Below are 22,839 nucleotides of genomic sequence, written 5' to 3' on the forward strand. Positions count from 1 at the left end.
GTGGATGGTGCACACTGCAGCCACGTGGGCCGGTGGGGGAGGGGGGCGGATGTGTAAGGTGGTGGGTGGGGTGTTGATCAAGCGGACTGTGAGGCCGGCACACGTTGCACGTCCCTAGTTACCCTTGAGAAGATGGTGGTGAGCCGCCTTCTTCTTGAATTGCACCGATGGTATATACTGTATATGCAGTCCATTAAAAGCAAGGCCGAGAAGTCAGTCACGTGGCAGCACCACTCATGCTGAAACGTCTCATTCTGTTCCGAGAATGGAATCGTTTTGCGGGGGGGATGAGATGTGTCTGCTCTGCTTGTCCACCTCTCCTGGTACTAGAGGCAGTGCGGCCTGCAAATACTGGTGTACCCTGGGGTGACCAAGCAGAGCAGTGCTGTTACCCCTTTTTTGGGGGGGGGGGGATGCCAGGAGTAAATATCCATTGGGGGGGCCTACTAATTTAAAGCTAACAGACACTATCAAACCCACTGAGCGCCCGCTGCCAGTGTGACCAGATCCCCACCGCAGCTCCAATGAAATCCAAGACAACAGTTAGGCCCAACTTACTTCAAGCCCTGAGTGGCAGTCCCTTCCCGGAGGTGCAATTGTGGAGGGGATGGGGGCGGGGTGGGGGGGGGGGTTTAAATTGTCTCCTGCCCTCACTATAGAACATAGAGGGGAACTATCCTGATGGGTTTAGCAAAGGTTCCCCAAGAACGGTTTCCATTGTATCCTACGCACTTGCTGGCCTCTCCCTTTGGCCAGTGGACTTGATCATCCACTGACCACCCAAGTGAGGTTGGGGGGCCCACCTTGCGAGTGATCAGCTTGAAGGGGAGAGGGAGGGGGGGAGGGACAAGTGAAAGCCAGCGGGGAGGAAAGGTCCGTCCAGGTCTTTCGAGGTGGTTTTTTTTAGTGCCTGTTCTGCGGGGGGCCACTGCTGATGATTGGTTTCTGCTTTCTATCTTTCCAAGGTCAGGGAGACACTAGCGGCGGAGACGGGCCTGAGTGTCCGGGTCGTGCAAGTCTGGTTCCAAAACCAAAGAGCGAAGGTAAGTCCTGTTACCAGGACTCTCCAGGATTGTCCTGGAGTCTCCAGGAATGAAAGATTAATCTCCAGGACACTGGCGCGAGCAAAATAACCCGGGAGAAAAATCACAGAGGCTTTAAAATAAATGTGGGACTTTCTCATTTTCTTTGAAGACTTTTGTTCGTTAGTTGTAAATATATCGGAGATGGGGGAGAAAAGCTGTTTGACCGGGCAGGGCGATTGGAGGAACGAGGTCACGTGATGAAACCTTCAGGAGTGCGTCCAACCAGGGTTGTCGACTCGGTCAACACGGCCCATCGGGGAGGGAGGAGTGATGATCAGAGTGACCGCCACGCGGTGTTAGAGACGGAGTGACCGCCACGCTGTGTTAGAGACGGAGTGACCCCCACGCTGTGTTAGAGACGGAGTGATCCCCACGCTGTGTTAGAGACGGAGTGACCCCCACACTGTGTTAGGGACGGAGTGACCCCCACGCTTTGTTAGAGACGGAGTGACCCCACGCTGTGTTAGGGACGGAGTGACCCCCACACTGTGTTAGGGACGGAGTGACCCCCACACTGTGTTAGGGACGGAGTGACCCCCACACTGTGTTAGGGACGGAGTGACCCCCACACTGTGTTAGGGACGGAGTGACCCCCACACTGTGTTAGGGACGGAGTGACCCCCACACTGTGTTAGGGACGGAGTGACCCCCACACTGTGTTAGGGACGGAGTGACCCCACGCTGTGTTAGGGACGGAGTGACCCCCACGCTGTGTTAGGGACGGAGTGACCCCACACTGTGTTAGGGACGGAGTGACCCCCACACTGTGTTAGGGACGGAGTGACCCCCACACTGTGTTAGGGACGGAGTGACCCCACGCTGTGTTAGGGACGGAGTGACCCCACACTGTGTTAGGGACGGAGTGACCCCCACACTGTGTTAGGGACGGAGTGACCCCCACGCTGTGTTAGGGACGGAGTGACCCCCACACTGTGTTAGGGACGGAGTGACCCCCACGCTGTGTTAGAGACGGAGTGACCCCACGCTGTGTTAGAGACGGAGTGACCCCCACACTGTGTTAGGGACGGAGTGACCCCACGCTGTGTTAGGGACGGAGTGACCCCCACACTGTGTTAGGGACGGAGTGACCCCCACACTGTGTTAGAGACGGAGTGACCCCCACGCTGTGTTAGGGACGGAGTGACCCCCACGCTGTGTTAGAGACGGAGTGACCCCCACGCTGTGTTAGGGACGGAGTGACCCCCACACTGTGTTAGGGACGGAGTGACCACACGCTGTGTTCGGGACGGAGTGACCCCCACGCTGTGTTCGGGACGGAGTGACCCCCACGCTGTGTTAGAGACGGAGTGACCCCCACGCTGTGTTAGGGACGGAGTGACCCCCACGCTGTGTTAGGGACGGAGTGACCCCACGCTGTGTTAGAGACGGAGTGACCCCCACGCTGTGTTAGGGACGGAGTGACCCCCACGCTGTGTTAGGGACGGAGTGACCCCACGCTGTGTTAGAGACGGAGTGACCCCCACACTGTGTTAGGGACGGAGTGACCCCCACGCTGTGTTAGAGACGGAGTGACCCCACGCTGTGTTAGGGACGGAGTGACCCCCACACTGTGTTAGGGACAGAGTGACCACCACACTGTGTTAGGGACGGAGTGACCCCCACACTGTGTTAGGGACGGAGTGACCCCCACACTGTGTTAGGGACGGAGTGACCCCCACACTGTGTTAGGGACGGAGTGACCCCCACACTGTGTTAGGGACGGAGTGACCCCCACACTGTGTTAGGGACGGAGTGACCCCCACACTGTGTTAGGGACGGAGTGACCCCCACACTGTGTTAGGGACGGAGTGACCCCACGCTGTGTTAGGGACGGAGTGACCCCCACGCTGTGTTAGGGACGGAGTGACCCCACGCTGTGTTAGGGACGGAGTGACCCCCACACTGTGTTGGGGACGGAGTGACCCCCACACTGTGTTAGGGACGGAGTGACCCCACGCTGTGTTAGGGACGGAGTGACCCCACACTGTGTTAGGGACGGAGTGACCCCCACACTGTGTTAGGGACGGAGTGACCCCCACGCTGTGTTAGGGACGGAGTGACCCCCACACTGTGTTAGGGACGGAGTGACCCCCACGCTGTGTTAGAGACGGAGTGACCCCACGCTGTGTTAGAGACGGAGTGACCCCCACACTGTGTTAGGGACGGAGTGACCCCACGCTGTGTTAGGGATGGAGTGACCCCCACACTGTGTTAGGGAGGGAGTGACCCCCACACTGTGTTAGAGACGGAGTGACCCCCACGCTGTGTTAGGGACGGAGTGACCCCCACGCTGTGTTATAGACGGAGTGACCCCCACGCTGTGTTAGGGACGGAGTGACCCCCACACTGTGTTAGGGACGGAGTGACCCCCACGCTGTGTTAGGGACGGAGTGACCCCACGCTGTGTTAGAGACGGAGTGACCCCCACGCTGTGTTAGGGACGGAGTGACCCCCACGCTGTGTTAGGGACGGAGTGACACCCACGCTGTGTTAGAGACGGAGTGATCCCCACGCTGTGTTAGGGACGGAGTGACCCCACGCTGTGTTCGGGACGGAGTGACCCCCACGCTGTGTTAGAGACGGAGTGACCCCACGCTGTGTTAGAGACGGAGTGACCCCACGCTGTGTTAGGGACGGAGTGACCCCACGCTGTGTTAGAGACGGAGTGACCCCCACGCTGTGTTAGGGACGGAGTGACCCCACGCTCTGTTCGGGACGGAGTGACCCCACGCTGTGTTAGAGACGGAGTGACCCCCACGCTGTGTTAGAGACGGAGTGACCCCACGCTGTGTTAGAGACGGAGTGACCCCACGCTGTGTTAGAGACGGAGTGACCCCACGCTGTGTTAGAGACGGAGTGACCCCCACGCTGTGTTAGAGACGGAGTGACCCCCACGCTGTGTTAGAGACGGAGTGACCCCACGCTGTGTTAGAGACGGAGTGACCCCACGCTGTGTTAGAGACGGAGTGACCCCCACGCTGTGTTAGGGACGGAGTGACCCCACGCTGTGTTAGAGACGGAGTGACCCCACGCTGTGTTAGAGACGGAGTGACCCCCACGCTGTGTTAGGGACGGAGTGACCCCACACTGTGTTAGAGACGGAGTGACCCCACGCTGTGTTAGAGACGGAGTGACCCCCACGCTGTGTTAGGGACGGAGTGACCCCACGCTGTGTTAGAGACGGAATGACCCCACGCTGTGTTAGAGACGGAGTGACCCCCACGCTGTGTTAGGGACGGAGTGACCCCCACGCTGTGTTAGGGACGGAGTGACCCCACGCTGTGTTAGGGACGGAGTGACCCCCACGCTGTGTTAGGGACGGAGTGACCCCCACGCTGTGTTAGAGACGGAGTGACCCCCACGCTGTGTTCGGGACGGAGTGACCCCACGCTGTGTTCGGGACGGAGTGACCCCCACGCTGTGTTAGAGACGGAGTGACCCCACGCTGTGTTAGAGACGGAGTGACCCCACGCTGTGTTAGGGACGGAGTGACCCCACGCTGTGTTAGGGACGGAGTGACCCCACGCTGTGTTAGAGACGGAGTGACCCCCACGCTGTGTTAGGGACGGAGTGACCCCACGCTGTGTTCGGGACGGAGTGACCCCACGCTGTGTTAGAGACGGAGTGACCCCCACGCTGTGTTAGTGACGGAGTGACCCCACGCTGTGTTAGAGACGGAGTGACCCCACGCTGTGTTAGAGACGGAGTGACCCCACGCTGTGTTAGAGACGGAGTGACCCCCACGCTGTGTTAGAGACGGAGTGACCCCCACGCTGTGTTAGAGACGGAGTGACCCCACGCTGTGTTAGAGACGGAGTGACCCCACGCTGTGTTAGAGACGGAGTGACCCCCACGCTGTGTTAGGGACGGAGTGACCCCACACTGTGTTAGAGACGGAGTGACCCCACGCTGTGTTAGAGACGGAGTGACCCCCACGCTGTGTTAGGGACGGAGTGACCCCACACTGTGTTAGAGACGGAGTGACCCCACGCTGTGTTAGAGACGGAGTGACCCCCACGCTGTGTTAGGGACGGAGTGACCCCACGCTGTGTTAGAGACGGAGTGACCCCACGCTGTGTTCGAGACGGAGTGACCCCACACTGTGTTAGGGACGGAGTGACCCCACGCTGTGTTAGAGACGGAGTGACCCCACACTGTGTTGGAGACGGAGTAACCCCACACTGTGTTAGAGACGGAGTAACCCCACACTGTGTTAGAGACGGAGTGACCCCCACCCTGTGTTAGGGACGGAGTGACTCCCACACTGTGTTAGAGACGGAGTGACCCCACACTGTGTTAGGGACGGAGTGACCCCACGCTGTTTTAGGGACGGAGTGACCCCCACACTGTGTTTGGGACGGAGTGACCCCACGCTGTTTTAGGGACGGAGTGACCCCACGCTGTGTTAGAGACGGAGTGACCCCCACACTGTGTTAGAGACGGAGTGACCCCCACCCTGTGTTAGGGACGGAGTGACCCCCACACTGTGTTAGAGACGGAGTGACCCCCACACTGTGTTGGGGACGGAGTGACCCCCACACTGTGTTAGGGACGGAGTGACCCCCACGCTGTGTTAGGGACGGAGTGACCCCACGCTGTGTTAGGGACGGAGTGACCCCACACTGTGTTAGGGACGGAGTGACCCCACGCTGTTTTAGGGACGGAGTGACCCCCACACTGTGTTTGGGACGGAGTGACCCCACGCTGTTTTAGGGACGGAGTGACCCCACGCTGTGTTAGGGACGGAGTGACCCCACACTGTGTTAGGGACGGAGTGACCCCACGCTGTTTTAGGGACGGAGTGACCCCCACACTGTGTTTGGGACGGAGTGACCCCACGCTGTTTTAGGGACGGAGTGACCCCACGCTGTGTTAGAGACGGAGTGACCCCCACGCTGTGTTAGGGACGGAGTGACCCCACACTGTGTTAGGGACGGAGTGACCCCACGCTGTTTTAGGGACGGAGTGACCCCCACACTGTGTTAGAGACGGAGTGACCCCCACGCTGTGTTAGAGACGGAGTGACCCCACGCTGTGTTAGAGACGGAGTGACCCCACGCTGTGTTAGAGACGGGGTGACCCCCACGCTGTGTTAGGGACGGAGTGACCCCACGCTGTGTTAGAGACGGAGTGACCCCACGCTGTGTTAGAGACGGAGTGACCCCCACGCTGTGTTAGGGACGGAGTGACCCCACACTGTGTTAGAGACGGAGTGACCCCACGCTGTGTTAGAGACGGAGTGACCCCCACGCTGTGTTAGGGACGGAGTGACCCCACGCTGTGTTAGAGACGGAATGACCCCACGCTGTGTTAGAGACGGAGTGACCCCCACGCTGTGTTAGGGACGGAGTGACCCCACGCTGTGTTAGGGACGGAGTGACCCCCACGCTGTGTTAGGGACGGAGTGACCCCCACGCTGTGTTAGAGACGGAGTGACCCCCACGCTGTGTTCGGGACGGAGTGACCCCACGCTGTGTTCGGGACGGAGTGACCCCCACGCTGTGTTAGAGACGGAGTGACCCCACGCTGTGTTAGAGACGGAGTGACCCCACGCTGTGTTAGGGACGGAGTGACCCCACGCTGTGTTAGGGACGGAGTGACCCCACGCTGTGTTAGAGACGGAGTGACCCCACACTGTGTTAGGGACGGAGTGACCCCACGCTGTTTTAGGGACGGAGTGACCCCCACACTGTGTTAGGGACGGAGTGACCCCCACACTGTGTTAGAGACGGAGTGACCCCCACACTGTGTTGGGGACGGAGTGACCCCCACACTGTGTTAGGGACGGAGTGACCCCCACGCTGTGTTAGGGACGGAGTGACCCCACACTGTGTTAGGGACGGAGTGACCCCACGCTGTTTTAGGGACGGAGTGACCCCCACACTGTGTTTGGGACGGAGTGACCCCACGCTGTTTTAGGGACGGAGTGACCCCACGCTGTGTTAGAGACGGAGTGACCCCCACACTGTGTTAGAGACGGAGTGACCCCCACCCTGTGTTAGGGACGGAGTGACCCCCACACTGTGTTAGAGACGGAGTGACCCCCACACTGTGTTGGGGACGGAGTGACCCCCACACTGTGTTAGGGACGGAGTGACCCCCACGCTGTGTTAGGGACGGAGTGACCCCACACTGTGTTAGGGACGGAGTGACCCCACGCTGTTTTAGGGACGGAGTGACCCCCACACTGTGTTTGGGACGGAGTGACCCCACGCTGTTTTAGGGACGGAGTGACCCCACGCTGTGTTAGAGACGGAGTGACCCCCACACTGTGTTAGAGACGGAGTGACCCCCACCCTGTGTTAGGGACGGAGTGACCCCCACACTGTGTTAGAGACGGAGTGACCCCCACACTGTGTTGGGGACGGAGTGACCCCCACACTGTGTTAGGGACGGAGTGACCCCCACGCTGTGTTAGGGACGGAGTGACCCCACACTGTGTTAGGGACGGAGTGACCCCACGCTGTTTTAGGGACGGAGTGACCCCCACACTGTGTTTGGGACGGAGTGACCCCACGCTGTTTTAGGGACAGAGTGACCCCACGCTGTGTTAGAGACGGAGTGACCCCACACTCTCTCCATGTCGAGTAACGTCCTCTTTTCTCTCTCTCTGCAGATGAAGAAGTTAGCTCGCAGGCAGCAGCAACAGCAGCAGGACCAGCAGAATACCCAACGACTGAACACAGGTTAGAACAGGAAGTACTGCAGACACAGCGAATCTGACAGGGTGCGACAGAGAAAGATCGGTTCGCGTATGAGGTGTGCGAACTCTGACCTTGGCGGGGTGGGGGGTGGTGTCCCACAATGCCAACTCAGTGTAGCTACCGCGGAGCACACAGCCGGTCTGTCTGACCCTGAAATAGAAGGGCCAATCAGATGGCAAGTACTCTGGGGGTGTCGTTGTCGGAAGCCCGGCTGGTATCTTTTTGAATGGCACCGGGTGGGAAGTGGCAGCTGGTCAGCGGCGGGGCGGGGGGGGGGGGGGGAGAAAGATCGGGCAGCCCGAGGGAAGACGGACGGCAGCAAGGTAGGTCCAATAGGGAGGGGCATTGCATGAGTCTCACTGCTGGGAAGGGGGAACACGGGGCAAGTGGGACTTACCTTGTCGGGGGGTCTGGAGCGGGTTAAAGTGTCCCGGGGGTCTCCGGGTGGAGAGGGGGGCCTGGAGCGGGTTAAAGTGTCCCGGGGGTCTCCGGGCGGAGTGGGGGGCCCTGGAGCGGGTTAAAGTGTCCCGGGGGTCTCCGGGCGGAGTGGGGGGCTTGGAGTGGGTTAAAGTGTCCCGGGGGTCTCCGGGCGGAGTGGGGGGCCCTGGAGCGGGTTAAAGTGTCCCGGGGGTCTCCGGGCGGAGTGGGGGGCCTGGAGCGGGTTAAAGTGTCCCGGGGGTCTCCGGGCGGAGTGGGGGGCCTGGAGCGGGTTAAAGTGTCCCGGGGGTCTCCGGGTGGAGTGGGGGGCTTGGAGTGGGTTAAAGTGTCCCGGGGGTCTCCGGATGGAGTGGGGGGCTTGGAGTGGGTTAAAGTGTCCCGGGGGTCTCCGGGTGGAGTGGGGGGCTTGGAGTGGGTTAAAGTGTCCCGGGGGTCTCCGGATGGAGTGGGGGGCTTGGAGTGGGTTAAAGTGTCCCGGGGGTCTCCGGATGGAGTGGGGGGCTTGGAGTGGGTTAAAGTGTCCCGGGGGTCTCCGGGTGGAGTGGGGGGCCCTGGAGTGGGTTAAAGTGTCCCGGGGGTCTCCGGGTGGAGTGGGGGGCTTGGAGTGGGTTAAAGTGTCCCGGGGGTCTCCGGGCGGAGTGGGGGGCCTGGAGCGGGTTAAAGTGTCCCGGGGGTCTCCGGGTGGAGTGGGGGGCCCTGGAGTGGGTTAAAGTGTCCCGGGGGTCTCCGGGCGGAGTGGGGGGCTTGGAGTGGGTTAAAGTGTCCCGGGGGTCTCCGGGCGGAGTGGGGGGCCTGGAGCGGGTTAAAGTGTCCCGGGGGTCTCCGGGTGGAGTGGGGGGCCCTGGAGTGGGTTAAAGTGTCCCGGGGGTCTCCGGGCGGAGTGGGGGGCTTGGAGTGGGTTAAAGTGTCCCGGGGGTCTCCGGATGGAGTGAGGGGCTTGGAGCGGGTTAAAGTGTCCCGGGTTCTCCGGGCGGAGTGGGGGGCCTGGAGTGGGTTAAAGTGTCCCGGGGGTCTCCGGATGGAGTGAGGGGCTTGGAGTGGGTTAAAGTGTCCCGGGGGTCTCCGGATGGAGTGGGGGGCTTGGAGTGGGTTAAAGTGTCCCGGGGGTCTCCGGGCGGAGTGGGGGGCTTGGAGTGGGTTAAAGTGTCCCGGGGGTCTCCGGATGGAGTGGGGGGCTTGGAGTGGGTTAAAGTGTCCCGGGTTCTCCGGGCGGAGTGGGGGGCCTGGAGTGGGTTAAAGTGTCCCGGGGGTCTCCGGGCGGAGTGGGGGGTCTGGAGCGGGTTAAAGTGTCCCGGGGTCTCCGGGCGGAGTGGGGGGTCTGGAGCGGGTTAAAGTGTCCCGGGGGTCTCCGGGCGGAGTGGGGGGCTTGGAGTGGGTTAAAGTGTCCCGGGGGTCTCCGGATGGAGTGAGGGGCTTGGAGTGGGTTAAAGTGTCCCGGGGGTCTCCGGATGGAGTGAGGGGCTTGGAGTGGGTTAAAGTGTCCCGGGGGTCTCCGGATGGAGTGGGGGGCTTGGAGTGGGTTAAAGTGTCCCGGGGGTCTCCGGATGGAGTGGGGGGCTTGGAGTGGGTTAAAGTGTCCCGGGTTCTCCGGGCGGAGTGGGGGGCCTGGAGCGGGTTAAAGTGTCCCGGGGGTCTCCGGATGGAGTGGGGGGCCTGGAGTGGGTTAAAGTGTCCCGGGGGTCTCCGGATGGAGTGGGGGGCCTGGAGTGGGTTAAAGTGTCCCGGGGGTCTCCGGGGGTTGTCGGGAGGGAGCATCATCCACCACCAAAACCAGCGGCATTAAAACGGGGAATTGGCGGTAACAGAGGCACTGCCTTTTAACTGCTCCCACCGATCAGGGGGCACTAGTCAAAATTACCCCTTCGTCAGGGGTCTCCGGCTCTCAACTTAACTCAGGCACCTCAATTCTCAGACCCCGAACCCGAGCTTTTTGTCCCCTCTTCCTGAGTCGCTTCCTTACGTTCACTTGTTAAAATTCAGGTATGGACCTGAATTCTGCACTGACCCGTTAATCGAGTTACTGCGGCCCTCCCCAGTCAGTTTACAGTTAATACCCATCCATCCTGCTCTGGCCTGGTGAGATTAAGGTGAGACAGTAAAGAGCGAGTTGTTGTGTAAAATCAATGTTATCTGCTCTGATGGTGAATTACCGACCCTCGTAATTCTCTATTGAGGGTCTTGCCCCTCAGCACCGTTCCCTCCCACCCCTCGCTGTCTGTGGTTTGTGAACACTAAACGCTGTAACGTCAGCCTTTAATTTCAGCACGTTTACACTTCTTGATTCTTTTGATCAGTTCAGCCATATCTCTGTGTGGGGAGTCTGGGTGTGGTGAGTCTGGGTGTGGGGATTCTTAATGGGGAGTCTGGGAGTGGGGAGTCTGGGAGTGGGGATTCTGAATGGGGAGTCTGGGTATGGGGAGTCTGGTTTGGGGAGTCTGGGTATGGGGTGTCTGGTTTGGGGAGTCTGGGTATGGGGTGTCTGGTTTGGGGAGTCTGGGTATGGGGTGTCTGGTTTGGGGAGTCTGGGTATGGGGTGTCTGGTTTGGGGAGTCTGGGTATGGGGTGTCTGGTTTGGGGAGTCTGGGTATGGGGAGTCTGGTTTGGGGAGTCTGGGTATGGGGTGTCTGGTTTGGGGAGTCTGGGTATGGGGTGTCTGGTTTGGGGAGTCTGGGTATGGGGAGTCTGGGTATGGGGTGTCTGGTTTGGGGAGTCTGGGTGTGTGGAGAGTGCATCCCAGAGTATTAAAAGAGGTAGCCATGGAAATAGTGGATGTGTTAGTTGTCATCTTCCAAAATTCTATAGATTATGGAACAGTTCCTGCAGACTGGAGGGTGGCAAATGTAACCCCACTATTTAAAAAAGGATGTGGAGATGCCGGTGATGGACTGGGGTTGACAATTGTAAACAATTTTACAACACCAAGTTATAGTCCAGCAATTTTATTTTAAATTCACAAGCTTTCGGAGGCTTCCTCCTTCGTCAGGTAAATGTACCTGACGAAGGAGGAAGCCTCCGAAAGCTTGTGAATTTAAAATAAAATTGCTGGACTATAACTTGGTGTTGTAAAATTGTTTACAAAAATGTAAAAAAGGAGGGAGAGAGAAAACAGGGAACTACAGACCGGTTAGCCTAACATCAATGGCAAGTATATCCTTTCTTAGGTAAGGAAACCAAAGTAGGGAAAATGCTAGAGTCTATTATCAAGGATGTGATAACAGGACACTTAGAAAATATCAATGGGATTAGACAAAGTTAACATGGATTTATGAAAGGGAAATCATGTTTGACAAACCTACTGGAGTTTTTTGAGGATGTAACTGGTAGAATAGATAAGGGAGAAGCAGTGGATGTGGTTTATTTGGATTTTCAGAAGGCCTTTGATAAAGTCCCACATAAGAGGTTAGTGTGCAAAATTAAAGCACATGGGATTGGGAGTAATATACTGGCATGGATTGAAAATTGGTTAATAGACAGGAAACAGAGAGTAGGAATAAATGGTTCTTTTTTGGGGTGGCAGGCAGTGACTAGTGGGGTACCGTAGGGATCAGTGCTTGAGCCCCAGCTATTCACAATATATATCAATGATTTGGATGAGGGAACCAAATGTAATATTTCCAAGTTTGCTGACGACACAAAACTAGGTGGGATCGTGAGTTGTGAGGAGGATGCAAAGAGGCTTCAAGGCGATTTAGACAAGTTGAGTGAGTGGGCAAATACATGGCAGATGCAGTATAATGGGATAAATGTGAAGTTATCCACTTCGGAAGGAAAAACAGAAATGATGTGGAGATGACAGTGATGGACTGGGGTGGACAAATGTAAGGAATCTTACAACACCAGGTTATAGTCCAACAGTTTTATTTGAAAATCACAAGCTTTCGGAAGCTTTCTCCTTCGTCAGGTGAGTGTGGGATTCCATGAAAGGTATCCTCAACCGGGATCTTGGGTTCATGTCACGCTACACGTAACCCCACCAGCGAAAAAAGAGTTATCTGTTTTTAATACAACTGGTCATTCTCTCTCTTTCTCTTCCCTTCGGATGTTTATCTCTCTCTCTCTCTCCCTGTCTTTGGGTTCTGACCGTTTGTATATTCAGTAGTCCTGTATGTAATGTCTCTCTGTCTGAACACTATTCAACTCCTTTGATTGCCTTGATAACGGGCAGTTGGAAAGATTATCTGTAATCACCAGGCATTGTTCTCTGACTATATATGCGGTACCTTTCATGGAATCCCACACTCACCTGACGAAGGAGAAAGCCTCCGAAAGCTTATGATTTTCAAATAAAACTGTTGGACTATAACCTGGTGTTGTAAGATTCCTTACATTTGAAAAACAGAAAGGCAGAGTATTATTTAAATGGTGATAGATTGGGAAATGTTGATGTACAAAGGGACCTGGGTGTCCTCGTACACCAGTCACTGAAAGCAAATATGCAGGTGCAGTAAGCATTTAGGAAGGCAAATTGTATGTTGGCCTTCATTGCAAGAGGATTTGAGTATAGGTGCAAGGATGTCTTACTGCAGTTATACAGGGCCTTGGTGAGACCACACCTGGAGTATTGTGTGCAGTTTTGGTTTCCTTACCTAAGAAAGGATGTACTTGCCATAGAGGGAGTGCAGCGAAGGTTCACCAGACTGATTTCTGGGATGGCAGGACTGTCGTATGAGAAGAGATTGGGTCGACTCGGCCTGTAATCACTTCAGTGTAGAAGAACGAGAAGGGATCTCATTGAAACATATAAAATTCTGAAAGGGCTAGACTGACTGGAATTTAAATTCAATGAATTAAATTCAATGAATTAAATAAAATCTGGAATTAAAATACTAGTATCAGTAACGGTGGCCATGAAACTACCGGATTGTCGTAAAAACCCATCTGGTTCACTAATGTCCTTTCGGGAAGGAAGCCTGCCGTCCTTACCCGGTCTGGCCTATATGTGACTCCAGACCCACAGCAATGTGGTTGATTCTTAATTGCCCTCTGAAATGGCCTAGCAAGCCACTCAGTTGCAAAATCTCGCTAAAAAAAGTCACAATAAGAATAAAACCAGATGGACCACCCGGCATCGGACCACGAGGCACCGGACACGACAAAGGCAAACCAAGCCCAGTCGACCCTGCAAAGTCCTCCTCACTAACATCTGGGGACTTGTGCCAAAATTGGGAGAGCTGTCCCACAGACTAGTCAAGCAACAGCCTGACATAGCCATACTCACAGAATCATATCTTTCAGCCAACATCCCAGACTCTTCCATCACCATCCCTGGGTATGTCCTGTCCCACCGGCAGGACAGACCCACCAGAGGTGGCAGTACAGTGATATACAGTCAGGAGGGAGTGGCTCTGAGAGTCCTCAACATTGACTCTGGACCCCATGAAATCTCATGGCATCAGGTCAAACATGGGCAAGGAAACCTCCTGCTGATTACCACCTACCGTCCTCCCTCAGCTGATGAATCAGTCCTCCTCCATGTTGAACACCACTTGGAGGAAGCACTGAGGGTAGCAAGGGCACAGAATGTACTCTGGGTGGGGGACTTCAATGTCCATCACCAAGAGTGGCTCGGTAGCACCACTGCTGACCGAGCTGGCCGAGTCCTGAAGGACATAGCTGCTAGACTGGGCCTGCGGCAGGTGGTGAGCGAACCAACACGAGGGAAAAACTTACTTGACCTCGTCCTCACCAATCTACCTGTCGCAAATGCATCTGTCCATGACAGTATTGGTAGAAGTGACCACCGCACAGTCCTCGTGGAGACGAAGTCCTGTCTTCGCAATGAGGACACCATCCAACGTGTTGTGTGGCACTACCACCGTGCTAAATGGGATAGATTCAGAACAGATCTAGCAGCTCAAAACTGGGCATCCATGAGGCGCTGTGGGCCATCAGCAGCAGCAGAATTGTATCCCAGCACAATCTGTAACCTCATGGCCCGGCATATTCCTCACTCTACCATTACCAACAAGCCAGGGGATCAACCCTGGTTCAATGAGGAGTGTAGAAGAGCATGCCAGGAGCAGCACCAGGCGTACCTAAAAATGAGGTGCCAATCTGGTGAAGCTACAACACAGGACTACATGCGTGCTAAACAGCAGAAGCAACATGCTATCGACAGAGCTAAGCGATTCCACAACCAACGGATCAGATCAAAGCTCTGCAGTCCTGCCACATCCAGTCGTGAATGGTGGTGGACAATTAAAGAACTAACGGGAGGAGGAGGCTCTGTAAACATCCCCATCCTCAATGATGGCGGAGTCCAGCACGTGAGTGCAAAAGACAAGGCTGAAGCGTTTTCAACCATCTTCAGCCAGAAGTGCCGAGTGGACGATCCATCTCAGCCTCCCCCCGATATCCCCACCATCACAGAAGCCAGTCTTCAGCCAATTCGATTCACTCCACGTGATATCAAGAAACGGCTGAGTGCACTGGATACAGCAAAGGCTATGGGCCTCGACAACATCCCGGCTGTAGTGCTGAAGACTTGTGCTCCAGAACTAGCTGCGCCTCTAGCCAAGCTGTTCCAGTACAGCTGCAACACTGGCATCTACCCGACAATGTGGAAAATTGCCCAGGTATGTCCTGTCCACAAACAGCAGGACAAATCCAATCCGGCCAATTACCGCCCCATCAGTCTGCTCTCAATCATCAGCAAAGTGATGGAAGATGTCGTCGACAGTGCTATCAAGCAGCACTTACTCACCAATAACCTGCTCGCCGATGCTCAGTTTGGGTTCCGCCAGGATCACTCGGCTCCAGACCTCATTACAGCCTTGGTCCAAACATGGACAAAAGAGCTGAATTCCAGAGGTGAGGTGATAATGACTGCCCTTGACATCAAGGCAGCATTTGACCGAGTGTGGCACCAAGGAGCCCTAGTAAAATTGAAATCAATGGGAATCAGTGGGAAAACTCTCCAGTGGCTGGAGTCATACCTAGCACAAAGGAAGATGGTAGTGGTTGTTGGAGGCCAATCATCTCAGCCCCAGGACATTGCTGCAGGAGTTCCTCAGGTCAGTGTCCTCGGCCCAACCATCTTCAGCTGCTTCATCAATGACCTTCCCTCCATCATAAGGTCAGAAATGTGGACATTCGCTGATGATTGCACAGTGTTCAGTTCCATTCGCAACCCCTCAGATAATGAAGCAGTCCGAGCCCGCATGCAGCAAGACCTGGACAACATCCAGGCTTGGGCTGATAAGTGGCAAGTAACATTCGCGCCAGATAAGTGCCAGGCATTGTCCATCTCCAACAAGAGAGAGTCTAACCACCTCCCCTTGACATTCAACGGCATTACCATCACCGGATCCCCCACCATCAACATCCTGGGGGTCACCATTGACCAGAAACTTAACTGGACCAGCCATATAAATACTGTGGCTGCAAGAGCAGGTCAGAGGCTGGATATTCTGCGTCGAGTGACTCACCTCCTGACTCCCCAAAGCCTTTCCACCATCTACAAGGCACAAGTCAGGAGTGTGATAGAATACTCTCCACTTGCCTGGATGAGTGCAGCTCCAACAACACTCAAGAAGCTCAACACCATCCAGGACAAAGCAGCCCGCTTGATTGCACCCCATCCACCACCCTAAACATTCACTCCCTTCACCACTGGCGCACAGTGGCTGCAGTGTGTACCATCCACAGGATGCCCTGCAGCATCTCGCCAAGGCTTCTTCGACAGCACCACCCAAACCCGCAACCTCTACCACCTAGAAGGACAAGAGCAGCAGGCGCATGGGAACAACACCACCTGCACGTTCCCCTCCAAGTCACACACCATCCCGACTTGGAAATATATCGCCGTTCCTTCATCGTCACTGGGTCAAAATCCTGGAACTCCCTTCCTAACAGCACTGTGGGAGAACTTTCACCACACGGACTGCAGCGGTTCAAGAAGGCGGCTCACCACCACCTTCTCAAGGGCAATTAGGGATGGGCAATAAATGCCGGCCTCGCCAGCGACGCCCACATCCCATGAACGAATAAAAAAAAACTGACTGGATGCAGGGAGGATGTTTCCCCTGGCTGGGAGGTCCAAAACGAGGGGTCACAGTCTCAGGATACGGGGTAGGACATTTAGGACTGAGATGAGGAGAAATTTCTTCACTCAGAGGGTGGTGAACCTGTGGAATTCTCTACCACAGAAGGCTGTGGAGGCCAAGTCACTGAATATATTTAAGAAGAAGCTGGATAGTTTTCTAGACACAAAAGTCATCAAGGGGAATGGAGAGAGAGTGGGAATATGGTATTGAGTTCGAGGATCAGCCATGATCATATTGAATGGCGGAGCAGGCTCGAATGACCGAATGGCCTACTCCTGCTGCTATTTTCTATGTTTCTATGTTTCTATGGAGTCTGGCGGTGGGGAGTCTGGTGGTGGGGAGTCTGGCAGTCGGGAGTCTGGTGAGGCGTCTACCGGTGTGGAGTCTGGTGGTGGGATGTCTGAGCGTGGGGAGTCTGGGTGAGGCGTCTGCTGGTGGGGAGTTTGGTGATGGGGAGTCTGGGTGTGGGGAGTCTGGGTGAGGCCTCTGCGGGTGGGGAGTCTTATGTTGGGGAGTCTGGGTGTGGGAAGTCTGGGTGAGGCGTCTGCTGGTGAGACGTCTGCCGGCGGGGAGTCTGGGTGTGGTGTCTCGGTGTGGAGCCTCAGCCGGGGAGCTCTTCGATCAGGGTTTGAGCCCTGATCGTCCGATACATGCTCCCTGCGTACGAGCCTCCCCCCACCATCCGGGATCTTGGACTCGTATAATTATTCCCAGGGCTAAGGCTACCCCGTGAGTTTAACACTGACCCCCTCCCTCCTCCCCTCCCTCATTTTGAGGATTGTCTGCACAGGAGACCATCACCTGGGCAGGGAGGTGTGACCCACACTCCCGCTATTCAACCATGAGGGTTTTGGTGCCATCCAAAGTCTTACAGCTCAAAGTGCAATCGAAATAAATGAAAGGTTTCCAATAGTCTCGAGGGATCTGCACCAGTCGTTATAGGCTGAATAATCAGACATTGCAAAAATAAGCAGGTCACTGGTTGTGTTCAATATTGCATTTATTCATTCTCGGGATATGGGCATCTCTGGCAAGGCCGGCATTTATTGCCCATTCCGAGGGGCCCTGAGAAGGTGGTGGTGGGCCTTCTCCTTGATCCTCTAGTTATCAGTTTGAAACAACTGACCCAATGCTTGCTGTGAGAGCCATACGGCAAGTTATCATACAGGGCACCTCTTGATTCGTGAATGTGGACACATAGATATACACATACACACATACACTCACACAAACACACATACACACACATATATACACACACATACACACAAACATATATATACACACATATACACACACACTCTCACAGCAACGCCTGTGTGACTGACACACTAACTGACAGCACTGTAAGAAGATGATGCTATCTCGTTCCAACATGTCTGAGAATAGGAGGCAGTACTGATTACAATCTGAATTGTGGGATGGTGATCTCGGAGACAAGCGCCCGCCCGACCAACCCACAGCTGGCAGAACACCCCTGCCCCTTTCACCCTTGTCGATGAGAAGGTGCCCATCTCAGCCATGGCTCCAACCCAACACCTCACAAAGCAAACGTGACCAGGCTCCTTTGGGAGATATCTCGATCCGAGTGTGCGATGCACGAGCTATGTCCAGTATCGGGAGCTGAGGGCCTCCTTCCTCTGGACTTATTCTACTCGTTCCTTTCTTCCCAAGTTACTCCCACTGCTGAAAGAATCTGGGACCAACCAATTAGTGGGCACTGTGCTCTCTAACAGCCATGATGGTAGAGCAGTACTCTCCCCATAGATCCCCTGGCCAGGGAAGAGCCAAGTTAACATTCTCCGAAAGCTCCCTCAATAGCTCCGTGGGTGAGGTTGCTTCCCAATGTACTGAGCCACGCAGACCCAACGATCCAAAGTTCAGCTCCCAGGTGCTGAATTTGTGGATCTCAGCTGGGAGAAGGAGGGAGGTGGGCGTCAGCCTCTCTACGCTAGGGGTGGATGGGGAAGAACCAAGAAGAGCTCCCGACCCTCAACGCTATCCAGTGACCCCCTACTAGAAAGGGCCTCCGTTTGGACAGGATGGGCCTCCGCTGCGAAGCCTCCTCTGCCATCCAGCAGACTGCTGACGCTTCCTGTCATTGAAAGATAGCCACTTGGGTGCGGGTTTACCCTCAAATGAGTCAACGCTTTCGGCAGAGAAGGGGAGAATTTATCTAGCTTTAAATGATGGTGACTGAGATGGTAATTCAGGTTCTTATCTACCCCAGTAGGCCCGATTAGCATCTCATACAGCACTGGAGGAGGCTATTCGGCCCATCGTACCTGTGCCGGCTCTTTGAAAGAACTATCTAATTAGTCCCACTCTCCCAGCTCTTTCCCCATAACTCTGCATTTTTTTCCTTTTCAAGTATTTATCCAATTCCCTTTTGAAAGTTATTATTGAATCTGCTTCCACCGCCCTTTCAGACAGTGCATTCCAGATCATAACAACTTGCTGCGTAAAAATATTTCTCCTCATCTCCCCCCCAGTTCTTTTGCCAATTATCTTAAATCTGTGTCCTCTGGTTACTGACCCTTCCTCCAGTGGAAACAGTTTCTCCCTATTTACTCTATCAAAACCCCTCATCATTTTGAACACCTCTATTAAATCTCCCCTTAACCTTCTCTGCTCTAAGGTGAACAATCCCAGCTTCTCCAGTCTCTCCACATAACTGAAGTCCCTCATCCCTGGTACCATTCTAGTAAATCTCCTCTGCACCCTCTCCAAGGCCTTGACATCCTTCCTAAAGTGTGGTGCCCAGAATTGGACACAATACTGCGGCTGGGGCCTAACCAGTGATTTATAAAGGTTTAGAATAACTTCCTTGTATAAATGCCGAGCTGGATGGAATGTGCTGCTGTGTGACATTCATTTCATTTTATTTCTTTTCTCTCGTACAGTCCCAGCGAACACCTCCAATAACCCTGGAATGGAGACGATGATGAACCCTTACACAACCCTGCCTCCGCAGCAGCTCCTGGCCATTGAACAGAATGGATATAACACCGATCCTTTCCGACAAGGCCTCACTCCTCCACAGATGCCAGGAGACCACATGCACCCATATGGTGACTGCTTCCTTCTCCTTAAACTGTAACCCAATTTTTAAAAAAACACAGAAAAAATGCCTGGAGGAGGGTGGGGTGACCAGCCACAGCCAGTCATAACCACTCCTTGTACGGTGTCTACCTTTTAACCTTTCCAGCATGGACCTACCCTACTGGTAGTTGAGCTTCAACCGGCCTGGAGCCTTGCAAGCCCCTTCACCATATCTAGGTTTGCTGTCAAGAAAGAGCCCACAGAGTAGTGGATGCAGAGCAGACTCCCAGCAAAAGCAGTTGATCATAGAATCATACAGCACAGAAGGAGGCCATTCGGCCCATTGTGCCTGTGCCGGCGCCTCTGAAAGACCTATCCGATTTGTCCCACTCCTCTGATCTTTCCCCATATCCCTGCAAAATTTTCCTTTTTAATTATACATCCAATTCCCTTTTGAAAGTCACTGCTTCCACCACCCATTCAGGCAGTGCATTCCAGATCACAAACACTCGCTGCGTAAAAAAAATTCTTCTCATCTCTCTCCTGGCATTTTTGCCAATTATCTTAACTCTGCGTCACTGATTACCGACCCTCCTGCAACTGGAAAGAGTTTCTCCTTATTTACTCTAACAAAAACCATTCATGGTTTTGAACACCTCTATCAAATCTCCCCTTAAGCTTCTCTGATCTAAGCTTCTCCAGTCTCTCCACATAACTGAAGTCCCTCATCCCTGAAGTCATTCTAGTAAATCTCTTCTACACCCTCTCTAAGGCCTTGACCTCCTTCCTAAAATGTGGTGCCCAGAATTGGACACAACACTCCGTCTGAGGTCCAACCGGTGAACGATGCTGACACTTAACTCTTTCGTAGAGGAGCTGGTTAGGCAGCTGGCTGGGACTGGGACTGAAGACCATAGGAATAGGGATAGCTTGAGATAATCAACTATAATGAGTCTCGTGATAGCAGGGCTGGGTGGGGAAGGCAAGTGACGTCTGTCCAGGGCGGCAAGGGATGAATTGTGGAGATATGAAGCTGGACGAACGTTTTGGAGTCTTGCTTCACTATCTTTGAAGGTCAAGATATGTTGATAGTGAACCTTCCCTCAGGAGATCAAATGGGTTTGGCAGAGTACTGGAATACTACACACACCTATCCTCTCAAGTGGATGTAAAAAGTTCATGGCACTATTCAAAGAAGAGCAGAGGAGTTCTTCCGGTACACTGGCCAATATTTATCCTTCAACCAACACCACCAAAAACAGATGATTTGGTTTGTGGTTTCCTTGCCTTGCGCAGTGTGGCTGCCATGTTTCGCTACGTAATATGAGTGATTACACTTCAAAAGTTATTCGTTGGCTGTAAAGCGCTTTGGGACGTCCTGAGCACATGAAGGGCGCTATAAAAATGTAGTATCTTTCTCTCTCTCTCTCTCTCTCGCTATCTCTCCCTCTCTCTTTCTCCCTTCCTCCCTCCTTCCCCCACCACCCAGCTTGATTCAGTGGGTGGCACTCTCGCCCCTGAGTCAACACCTCCAGCAGAGAAGGGGAGAATTTATCTGGGTCGTGGATTCGTGGCTCACTCCAGAGACTTGAACATATAATCGAGGATGACTCACTGAGGGAGATGTTGAGCCAAGTCCCTGCCTGCCTGTTCAGGTGGATGTAAAAGGTCCCTGGCACTATTTGATGAAGTGCAGGAGAGTTCTCCCGTTACACTGGCCGACATTTATCCCTCGACCAACACCACCAAAAGCAGATTAACTGGTCAGTTATCCCAGATGCTGTTTGTGGGATCTTGCTGTGTGCAAATTTGCTACCACATTTGCCTATTTAACAGTGACTGCACTTGAGAAAAGTAATTAATCAGTTATGAAGGACTTTGGGACAACCTGAGAATGTATATAAAAAGAAGCTCGTCCTTTCTTTCTATAGGTAATGATGGGGTATCTTGCATAGAGCCGGCACGGACTTGATGGGCCAAATGGCCTCCTTCCGTGCTGCGACCTTTCTGTGATTCTACGATTGTGTCAGCCATGGCTCGGTGGGTAGCACCTCTCGCCTCTAAGTCAGAAGGTTGTGGATTCATATCTCCCTCCAGAGACTTGAGCACACAATCCAGGCTGACTCTCCTGGTGCAGTACTGAGGGAGTGCCGCACTGTCGGAGGTGCCGTCTTTTGGATGAGACTTTAAACCGAGGTCCCGCCTGCTCTCTCAAGCGGACGTAGAAAGATCCCATGGCAATATTTTGAAGAAGAGCAGGGGAGTGGCCACTATTTATCCCTCAACCAGCAGCGCTAAAAACAGATGATCTGATCATTATCACATTTGTTGTTTGTGGGATCTTGCTGTGTGTAAATTGACTGCTGTGTTTCCTACATTACAACAGTGACCACACTTCACAAAAAGTATTTCATTGGCTGTAAAACGCTTTGCGACGTCCTGAGGTCTTGAAAGGCGCTGTCGAAATGCAAGTTCTTTTTCTTTATTGTAGATGGTGTGTGGAAGGAGGTGGCTCGATGGGCCAAATGGCCTTTTCTCATACCAGGCTTTCTTAGGTCCTCATGTCTCCTGGCTGGCAGACACCGCGAGTCTCTGCTGGATCAAGTCGCTGACGGTTTTATTCCCTCTTCTTCCCTCCGCAGGCAACGAAACCCTTTTCCATGACATGGACAGCGACACCTCACTCAACAGTTTAGGAGACTGTCTCCTAGCGACCACTGAGGCAAACTCCATGCAGGCCAGGATAGGAAACCCCATAGATCGGCTGTACTCCATGCAAAACTCCTACTTTACCTCATGAAGTCGTGTCCATGGCCACGTTGGAAGGAGCAGACCTGCCCCAGCCCAGTTTAACCTTTGTTCCAACTGATGTCGTTCACGGCTCGACTCCAACGCCACAGAAAGCAACACAGGAGTTCCCCAGATGATTGGATTAAGATGCTTTTTTTTTTTAAAAAAAAAATCCCTCAGCTCTTGCAACGCTATCAATAAGCAGTTTCGATGCATTAGACTGTTCTGATGAGACACACGCAGCAGTTGATGTGTAGCTGACAGTCTTATCAGTCCAAATGCTTGTAGAGAATTTCAGATCCCAGACATTAACAAGTCGGGCGACTCATCGAGACAAGCCTGCAAGTTGCCATTTGAATCTTCTCCTGTTCTGTCCCCCTGGGAAAGTCTTAAATCATCTGACTGTTTTTGATTCCAAAGATTGATTATTTATAGATTGAAATTTAAAAAAAAAAACCCCCACGCCAGTTGGATGGAGCTCCTCCCTATGAAACTCGCACAGACGGGGTAGACCTCTGCCCCCCCCCCACCCTGCCTCCCATCTCCCCCCCCCCCGCCTCCCATCTCCCCCCCCCCCCGCCTCCCATCTCCCCCCCCCCCCCCGCCTCCCATCTCCCCCCCCAACCCCTGCCTCCCATCTCCCCCCCCCCCCACCTCCCATCTCCCCCCCCCCACCCCTGCCTCCCATCTCCCCCCCCCCCACCTCCCACCTCCCCCCCCCCACCTCCCATCTCC

The 22,839-nt window shown here is 54.3% G+C and overlaps 1 protein-coding gene across 1 annotated transcript in view; it reads left to right on the top strand.

The window, feature by feature from the left end:
• Positions 1-22,114, top strand: part of LOC137324930 (LIM homeobox transcription factor 1-alpha-like) — a 646,125-nt gene extending 624,011 nt beyond the window's left edge. Inside the window, exons 4-7 of the mRNA XM_067989620.1 lie at positions 966-1,043; positions 7,702-7,771; positions 19,176-19,343; positions 21,957-22,114. Coding sequence (XP_067845721.1) covers positions 966-1,043; positions 7,702-7,771; positions 19,176-19,343; positions 21,957-22,114 — 474 coding nt within the window. The remainder of the gene's footprint in view (positions 1-965; positions 1,044-7,701; positions 7,772-19,175; positions 19,344-21,956) is intronic.
• The last annotated feature ends 725 nt before the right edge of the window (positions 22,115-22,839 follow it).

This window comes from Heptranchias perlo, chromosome 9 (genome assembly GCF_035084215.1).
Source record: "Heptranchias perlo isolate sHepPer1 chromosome 9, sHepPer1.hap1, whole genome shotgun sequence".
Lineage (NCBI taxonomy): Eukaryota > Metazoa > Chordata > Chondrichthyes > Hexanchiformes > Hexanchidae > Heptranchias > Heptranchias perlo.